Raw genomic sequence first — 9,739 nt, 5'->3', positions numbered from 1 at the left:
CACCAGTGAATTGCTAGTGGGATTGCAGACTGGTGCAGCCACTATGGAAAACAGTGTAGAGTTTCCTCAAAAAATTAAAAATGGAACTGCCATTTGTCTCAGTGATCACACTTATAGGGAATAAACCCTAGGAATCTTGAAATACAAATCAAAAAGAATATATGCAACCCTATGTTCATAGCAGCACAATTTACAATAGCAAAGATCTGGAAACACATTGCCCATCAATAGATGAGTGGATGAAAAAAGCAGTGATACATTTATACCATGGAGTACTATGCATCTGTAAAAAAGAAGCCTCTCTTGCCGTTTGAGACATCATGAAGAGACCTGCTAAGTGAAGTAAGGCAGTCACAGAAAGACAGGTATCACATGATCACACTCATATGCAGAATGTAATGAGAAAAATAAACTAACAAACCAAATAGATCCAAAAACATAGAAACATGGAACAGACTGAGGAATCTCAGAGGGAAGGTGAGAGTGGGTGGGAAGAGATCAACCAAAGAACTTATATACATAATAGAGGCCTGGTGCACAAAATTCATGCATGGGGGGGTCCCTCAGCCCGGCCTGAAATGATGCCAGTGTCCCACACCAAGCCTCTGGCCAGAGGCCCCTCCCTCCTTGTAGCCAGGGTGCAAGATGCTGGGCCCCCAGACCCTCCCTCCACATGGCCCGGGCATGGGACACTGGGCTCACATCACCGGGAGCAACCTTGAGCCCAACATTCTATGCCCAGCATCTGGCCAAAGGCCCCTCCCTCCACTCGGCCAGGGCATGGGATGCTGGCCCCCAACCCCTCCATCTGTGCGGCTGAGGCATGGGATGCTGGGCCCCCGGCTGTCCCTCTGTGCAGCCGGAGGCCCCTCCCCCAGCACAGCCAGGGCATGGGATGCTGGGCCCCTGGACCCTCCCTCCACACGGATGGGGTGCGGGATGCTTGGACCCCAGCCCCTCCCTTTGCGTGGCTGGGGCGTGGGACACTGGGCTTGCATCACCAGGGGTGACCATGAGCCCAGTGTCCCATGCCCCAGCCTCTGGCCAGAGTCCCCTCCCTTCACGTGGCCGGGGTGTGGGATGTTGGGTTCACATCACCAGGGCGATGTCACCAGCTTCCCCCCAGCCCCCCCACCCTCCCTCACTATGGGCACCAACATCTTTGTCACAGAGCGATGGTTAATTTGCATCTTACTCTTTTATTAGATAGGATATATATAACCCATGGACACAGACAATAGTGTAGTGAAGGCCAAGGAGGTGGGGCATAGTAGAGAGGGTCAGTGGGGGAAAAGTGGACACAATAAAGATAAATATAAAACAAATAAAATATTCTCAGATACTATCAATAATAATTTATATTTAAAAAATAAATTAAGAAGAGAGTAAAGGGAAGTCTGGGCATTATAAGCATGTTCATCTGGGCAGTGTCATCAGGAAACTGGAAGTTTCACACTCCCAAGGAACCACTGGTCCATGCCCTGAAAAGCAATGAGGAAATGGATCAAACAAAGAGGAAGATGGGTGCATGTTCAATGAAATCATGAAGATATAGCAATGGTACTTTTCTGTCAGTCTAGCATTTCACAGGAGAGACAGGAGTTAAGAGGAGGATTCTAATGAAAGGACTGGAGACAAACACCACATAATAACTGGAGTCACAGAGAAACTGACTTGTATTTCCTGTCAGACCCAAAAAGCCATGGACTGTCAGATTGAGAATTCACTCACTAATTTTCAGGGTTCTCAGGGACATGAGAGCTTTGGTGTGCATGGGTGATGTTAAGGTGAAAGAAAGATGAGCTCCAGGGGCATGTCAGGAGTCAAGGGAAGGATCCTGAGTGAGAACTAAGGGCACACCCTTACCCTGAACAGACAGGCCCTACGGAGCTTGAATCCTGATGTCACCCCTGGTTGAGCACTAGCAAGGAGAGCCTCATGTGCATTCCCTGACTGTTCCTCTCTGGCACCTCAGGAGGTGAGGGCATTGACCTACAGCTGTGAGACCTAGATGAGCACAGGGTGGCAATCTAGGCCCTGCCAGGAAACAAGGACAGAACCATGAATTATAGCTCTGGGGAACATAGACACTAGAGACATGAGGTGGCACAGAGACTGCCCAAGCCATTATCCCTGAGATTCCTTAGGCAGGGCACTTAGACTAACTCTGTAAGGGAGGGTGTCAGAGATGTGAGGGCCTTGCTCTGACTGCAGGGTCCCCAAATAAGGAAAGGAAGGAGTTCCAAGAAGTCAAGGTGAGAACCCTGAGTGAGAATGTTGGGAATCCATTCCTCTCAGAACAATGAGGGCCCAGAGGACCCCACCCTTGTTGCTGCCATGGGATACTGGGCACTGTTGGCATGATGTGATGATGTAATCACTGCCTCTAATAGTGTCACAATGGGAGAGGGACTTGGTCTAAGGGGTATGACCTGAGGCCAGTAGTGGGAGGATTTCTAGGCTTTCCAGAGGCCAAGGTGAGTACTACAAGGATCAAGTTAACCACACACCCCACAAAAGTGAGTACACCATGAAAGTAATTCCTTACTTGGCCTTGAGAACCAAGGACAGGAATTATCAGGGAGGAGATCCTCATATTCCCCTCTGGCCTCTGGGTGGTCCTGGCCTTAATATGAGGGCCATGCCCAATGGTCATGGAGGAATCATAGAATATTAGAGGCCTGGTGCACAAAATTCATGTACTGGGGTGGTGGGGGGGGTGTCCTTCAGCCCAGCATGCACCCTCTCCAATCTGGGACCCCTCAGGGGATGTGTGACTGCCCGGTTAGGCCTGAACCCACAATCCAGGACTGCTGGCTCCCAACTGCTCGCCTGCCTGCCAGCCTGATCACCCCCTAACCACTCTCCTGCCAGCCTGCTCAATGCCTAACTGCTCCCCTGCTGGTAAGATCACCTCCAATGGCCCTCCCCTGCCTGCCAACTTGTGGCTGTGGGCACTGCCACCTTTGAGGGCGTGGCAGTCAATTAACATATTCCCTCCTTATTGGCTATGGGCACTGTCATCTTTGAGGGCAGGGCAGTCAATTAGCATATTCCCTCCTTATTGGCTGTGGGTGCCACCATCTTTGAGGGCGGGTCAGTCAATTAGCATATTCCCTCCTTATTTATTGTGGGCTCCACCATCTTTGAGATGGCGTGAGGGTCTATTAGCATATTCCCTCTTTATTAGATAGGACTAGAGGCCCGGTGCAAGAAATTCATGCATGGTGTGTGTGTGTGTGTGTGTGTGTGTGTGTGTCCCTGAGCCAAGCCTGAACCCTCTCCAATCTGGGACTCCTCGAGGAATGTCCAACTGCCTGTTTAGGCCCAAACCCACAATCCAGGACTGCTGGCTCCCAAACACTTGCATGCCTGCCTGCCTGCCTGATTGCCCCTAACTGCTTCTGCCTACCACCCTGATCACCCCCTAACCACTCCCCTGCCAGCCTGATCGATGCCTAACTGCTCTCCTGTCGGCCCAATTGCCCCTATTTGCTCTCCCCTGCAGGCCTGGTCCCCCCCCCAACTTCCCTCCCCTGCCAGCCTGGTTGCCCCCAACTGCCCTCCCCTGCAGGGCTGGTACCCCCCAACTGCCTCCCCCTGCAGGCCTGGGTCACCCAGAACCTTCCTTCCATGCCAGCCTGGTGCCCCCAAACTGCCCTCCCTTGTAGGCCTGGTCCGCCCAACTGCCCACCCTTGCTGGCCTGGTCACCCCAACTGCCCTCCCCTACTGGCCTGGTCCCCCCTAACTGCCCTCCCCTGCTGGCCTGGTCCCACCTAAGTGACCTCCCTTGCAGGCCTGGTCACCTCTAAGTGCCCTCCCCTGCAGGACTGATCACCTCTAACTGCCCTCCCCTGCAGACCTGGTCCCCCCTAAGTGCTCTCCCTTGCAGGCCTGGTCACCTCTAACTGCCCTCCCCTGCAGGCCTGGTCCCCCCCAAACTGCCCTCCCCTGCAGGCTAGTTACCCCCAACTGCCCTCCCCTACAGGCCATCTTGTGGTGACTGTCTTGTGTCCACATGGGGGCGGCCATCTTTGACAACATGGGGGAGGCCATCTTTTGTGTTGGAGTGATGGTCAATTTTCATACTTGTTGTGACTAATTAGCATATCTGGGATAATTAGAATATCATTTTCTTATTATATAGGATGAGAATAGTGGGTCAAAGCAAGGGCAGAGGGTACATTCACTCTAAATAGAAGGGATAAAAAGGCATCGGACCCCACTCCACTATCAGCACTTGAAAACCCCAGATGGTGGTATCAGGCTGAAGCTCTCTCAACACTTATTTTTATGTGGTCCATGGGAAGTGAAATCCTTAGTTTGAAGGTGTAGCCACTATTCAACTAAAGGGTTGGGGCCACAAGGCCTGATATGAAGCCAAATGAGGACCCTTAGTGATGACTGAGGACCCCAAAGACCCAGGACAGAAAACGCACCACTAAGAAGTAAACACTGGGAATACCTGGATAGGCTTAATGAGTTGAGGGACTCCTTCACTTCATTCTTCTTTGTCCCATGGCATCCCACTAGTTGAATGATGTCCTTGAATATGAAATAACAGACTCCTCAAACTCCAAGACTACCAGCCCCTACTGTTACCTCAGTGTGCTTGAGGTAGGACTGGCAGGATGCAGCCTAAAGTTTACCCAAAGCACAAGATGATTAGATCTGGAACCCTGAGGGTTTTTAGATAGGTGCCCTTGGGGAGAACTGCAATCAAGGTGCTATTCCTATGCCAAAGGTGCTCATACACTCTTGACCTTCATCCACCAGGGACTCTCATTACCTATCCTTCTAATACCCTCCTGACCAATTTCTCTGACCATAGTCAGCATGCCTCGGAGGCACAAGAGTAAGAACTGCAAAAAGCAGAATCAAGCTTCCCAAGATGGAGATGATAGCTGCAAGATGTTGCAGGCAGCTGCCACAACAGAAAAACCCCCCTCCTTCTCATCTTCTGGTGTGAAGAGTAATCCCAAGAGCTCATCAGCTAGTGATCCAACTCATACTTCCCAGGCATCTTGCAGAGCTCCAACTACCTCTATTACCTCTTCAGATGCTTTACACACAAAATCTGCGAAGAGTCAAGATGAGGAGCATTCATATTCCTCTGAGGTCCTATCTCTAGAGAACACATGCCATGATCGTGATCCTCTGATTGTGGAGGTGAAGATGTTGCAGAAGTTTGTTTTGTACAAGTATAGAGTGAAGCAGCTCATTCTGCAGGAAGACATGGTAAATATTATTGACCGAAAGTACCGTCGCCAATTTCCAGAGATTTTCAAGAGAGCCTGTGCGAGTCTTGAGGAACTCTTTGCAGTTGAGCTGAAGGCAGCAGACACAATCAAACCGGCCTATGAACTTGTCAGCAAACTGAAACTCCCCAATAAGGGGAGGGTGCGTCCTGGCAGGGGGTTACCCAAGACTGGTCTCCTGATGAATGTCCTGGGTGTGGTCTTCATAAATGGCAACTGTGCCAGTGAGGAAGAGGTCTGGAACTTCCTGAATTCCATGCGAGTGTTCTCTGGGAGGAGACACTACATGTATGGGGAACCTAGGAAGCTTATCACCAAAGATCTAGTGAAGCTAGAGTACCTGGAGTACCGCCAGGTGCCCAACACTGATCCTCCATCCTACGAGTTCCTCTGGGGCCCCAAAGCTTACACAGAAACAACCAAGATGAAGGTCCTGGAATTTTGGGCCAAGCTCAACGAAAAGGATCCAACTGACTTCCCATTACAATACGATGAAGCTTTGAGAGAGGAGTTAGAAAGAGTACAAGCCAAATGGGCAGCCAGAAATGGCACTGGTACCAAGTACCGGAAATGTTCCATGGCCTGCTCCACCAGTGTCTCCACAGCTAGTAAAATATGAGGATTAACTTTGTCATGAACAAAATATATGACATCATGATAGAATCTTGCATGCACATGGGAAAGAATCCCACAGTAAATTTGTTGGAATAATAGAAAAAAAAATAAAATATCATCCACCTTGATTCTCCTTCCTTCTTTCCATCTTTTCTTTTGTAAAATTGTTTTATACCTCTATATGCTTAGCTTATTAAAGGATGCAGGTTATAGTAAATCTTAGCCTGTTAGATCTCTTTCACACATAATTGCCTATTCCCCAAATTTAATTGAACATATGCCTTTAGGAACGCCCTGTGTTAGTACTTGGGATGCTAAGATAAAGACCCAGCCTCCCTTCATAGAACTTTGCTAGCAGGAGCTTCAATCACATAAGGAGGATGTTGAGATACTCTCTATGCCTTCTAGGAAAATTAAGAAGGGTGGGTGATTTGGGAGGTGTTCCAGGTGAAAGCAGTAAGTGTAAATTCTCTGAGACAAGGCAGTTTACATTTGGGGACACTGCAAGTCATTCTGGGAGGCGTCACTTTCAGTTGTACTACATGGTGGAGTAGATGAGGCTGTGGGACTGGTGAGCAGAAGCCAGACACTCAGATGAGATGTCTGAGTTGAGAGAGAAAATATTTGCATAGAAAACAGCACTGTGGTGAAAGGTCCAAAATGAAGACCCAATAATATGTGCTGCCTTGACCTGCCCTGAAACCAGCAGAGACTCAAATGGGCTATCTACAAGTTCCCCTCCATATTCTTCACTTGCAGATAAACTCCCTACCAAAATCCATCTTTTAGAAGGGGACAAGGACCAGATATTATTTATTCCTAAGTAGTTGGGTTCCCTTCCTACCATCCCGTGGGCTTTGCAAACCATCTTGATTACATGCTGCAGTGGAAGTACGGATCACCGCATCCTCTTGATACGCCCCAGTCTGCCTCCCCAAGAACTTTCTCATTCACTTTTCCTGAATGTAACCCCCCTCCTGCCACCATGGGGCATGTGGTGTCCCTCTCCCCCATCTTGTGAGCTTGCATCATTAAGAAATCACATCTCTACAGGGCCCAGTGTTGTGGTTTTGGACACACATCACCATAGTGCAGAAATCCCAACCTCATCTCATGGGATAAAGAGGGGGCCATTGACCATGCTCTTAGGAATTAATTTGATTAGGCAGATAATCCATAAATACAATCTCTTTTTTAGGACAGAGTATTAGTTATCTTAGGCTGCCCTAACTATATGACACAGAGTGGATGGCTTAAACCACTGACATTGATTTTCTCACAGTTCTGGAGGTTGAAATTCCAATGTCAAGGTAAGAGCAGTTTTGGTTTGCTCTGAGCCCTCTCTCCTTGGTTGCAAATGGCTACCCCCTTCTCATGGCTGTCCCTTGGGTGGACACATGCCTGTTTTCTCCTTGGGTGATCTAAACTCTTATAAGGACCCCACTAAGTTTGGATTATGGCCTATCCTAATGGTCTCATTTTAAATTAACCATCACTTTAAAGACGTTATCTCCAACTGCAGTCATATTCTGTGGTCCTGGGAGTTATGACCTCTACATGAATTTTAGGGCACACAATTCAGCCATCAGTCTCTGCTATTATCTCTCTGCTAGAAAGTATAGTAAACAAAGGGGTATTCTATGCACACTCTCTCCAGGGAGTTTCTGACAATAATGGTATACTCCCTTGAGGTGAGATGTACAGGGAGCCACCATGTTGACACTTTTTGCTTTGAACTGGTAGATTCAGATTCTATTGCATTATAAGGGAATTTAATTAGAGTATCTTAAGTAAAATTAGGTGAAGTGTAAGAGAGGGTTAGGATTTTTGTGGGAAAAAATAGAGTAAGTTTGGATGGAAGGACATCTGGATATGTCTGAAAGAGCTGGTCCTTGGCAAAATACAAAAAAACCAAAAAACAAACAAACAAACAAACAAAACAACACACTAAGAATAAGTGTTTGCCTTTGAGTAAAAGCAGAATTGTCAGTATATAATCACTTAGTAATAAATGATTGCTAAGTCAGTTTTGTTTGAACAAATATTATATATTTAACCCTTTTCCTGGAATCAAATGTAATTAATTTTGCAATTGATTTCATTGAATTCCGCAAAAATAAGAAAGGTGCTTCATTGGTTAGTTCAATCTTCAGTAATTTCACTTTAACAGGTGAAATTTTTAACAGAATTCACATACATCATCAGAAGTCAGTGCTATAATTTCTGTGCAAATATTTGTCAAACTCAGTTTAAATTTGTTTTTGATTATTTGAATAAAATATTCATGTGCAAGAGCTGTAACTAAATAATGGGCAACTGTTTTTTTTTAAGTCTTTAGAACATTGATGTCATCAATGCTGTTGAATCAAATTTTGTGACACACAAAAAAACAAATAATTGCTCAAAGAAGGAAAAATTGCTCAGAGACTGTCCAATTTGTTAAAGATGACCCAACAAAAATTTGTCTACCAAACATTTTTTTATCTCCATATGAATTGCCTTCATCTCTTTTGAACTCCCAAACCACATCTCACCCCTTATTCTTAGCATATAAGCCTAACTTCCCAATTATCCTCTGGTCTCATATTCTTGTGGAACCCCTGTACCTACATGCATGATTAAATTTGGTTATTTTCAACTGTTAATTTGCCTTAATTTTCCCCCTCCCCCACAATACCATTGGTATAGTTTTGATTATACTCATTTATATGAATCCAAAAAGTTGATTTCACTTTAATAAAGTAGTAAGTAGCAGATTTTGTTAGAAATACACCTATTGTTAACTGACTTCTAAAAACATTGGCCAGGCAAAAGTATGTTTACAGTCTGTTGCATTTTGACATTCTTTTGAGTTAATAACGCTGTTGTAATAATTATGATCTTCGTGTCTTTTTCCATACAAGTAACTATAAACCTACTTTTGTCAATTCCTTTATGTATTTAATAAACAAATAAACAGACAAATACAACACTTACTATTTGTCAGATACCTTCCTGGGTATTGTTCTAACTTAATCACCATAGCAACTCTATGAGGTCAGAACAGATATTGTGGAGGAAAATGTCACATGCTTTGGAAAGCATCGTGGTTAAAAAAAAAAAAAAAAAAAAAAAAAAAAAGAAGAAGAAAAATGTTGTCACAGACTTTCATGACATCACTCAACTAGCCATGTGTCCTTGAGTTGGTTGTATTAAGATAAACAAAAAGAGGAAAAAATTAATTCCAATGGAAATTCTTCTTTTTCTCTCTTGATTATATGAACAATGAGTGACAGGTATTTTTTCCCTCCAAAGCATCATTGTTTCATGATTTCACTTTCTTTTCTGTCCCTTATGCCAAGGGAGTAAATAATAGTTTTTCCATATCTCCAGTGGGAATTCTAAATTTGCCGCTCTAACTGATGATTGGATAGCGCTTTGGTATTTTTATAACCTTCTCTTTAGTACTATAGAAAGCAAGATGACAATTGTAAATATTTCACCATGGAACTTTTTTCTTCAGACTAGAATTCTAGTCAGAAACAAAAGTCATTACAGATTTTTTAAAAAAAATGTGGACAGGCCAGCCTGACTCAGTGGTTGAGCATCAGTCTATGAACCAGGAAGTCGTGGTTCTATTCCTGGTCAGGGCACATGCCTCGATTTCTGGCTCAATCCCCAGTGTGGGGCATGTAGGAGGCAGCTGATCAATGATTCTCTCTCATCATTGATGTTTCTCTTTCTCTCTTCCTCTCCCTTCCTCTTTGAAATCAATAAAAATATATTTATAAATAAACAAACAAATAAATAAAAATGTGATTTTAGAAAAAGGGTTGGGAGGATGAGCAAAAAGGTGAAAGGAATTAACTACAAATTGTAAAATACA

The 9,739-nt window shown here is 45.2% G+C and overlaps 1 protein-coding gene across 1 annotated transcript; it reads left to right on the top strand.

The window, feature by feature from the left end:
* The first annotated feature begins 4,837 nt into the window (after nucleotides 1-4,837).
* Nucleotides 4,838-5,878, top strand: LOC118653857 (melanoma-associated antigen B3-like). Its single transcript, XM_036304708.1, has one exon. It carries the CDS (start codon nucleotides 4,838-4,840, stop codon nucleotides 5,876-5,878), a length of 1,041 nt encoding a protein of 346 aa, XP_036160601.1.
* The last annotated feature ends 3,861 nt before the right edge of the window (nucleotides 5,879-9,739 follow it).

The sequence above is a fragment of the Myotis myotis genome, unplaced genomic scaffold (genome assembly GCF_014108235.1).
Source record: "Myotis myotis isolate mMyoMyo1 unplaced genomic scaffold, mMyoMyo1.p scaffold_m19_p_4, whole genome shotgun sequence".
NCBI classification, from domain to species: domain Eukaryota; kingdom Metazoa; phylum Chordata; class Mammalia; order Chiroptera; family Vespertilionidae; genus Myotis; species Myotis myotis.
The sequence above is the reverse complement of the archived record's forward strand: the minus strand, read 5'-3'. Positions and strand labels throughout refer to the sequence as shown.

Excerpts from the sequence above, each read along its gene's own strand:
- LOC118653857 (XM_036304708.1), top strand. The coding sequence starts at position 4,838 with ATGCCTCGGAGGCACAAGAGTAAGAACTGCAAAAAGCAGAATCAAGCT.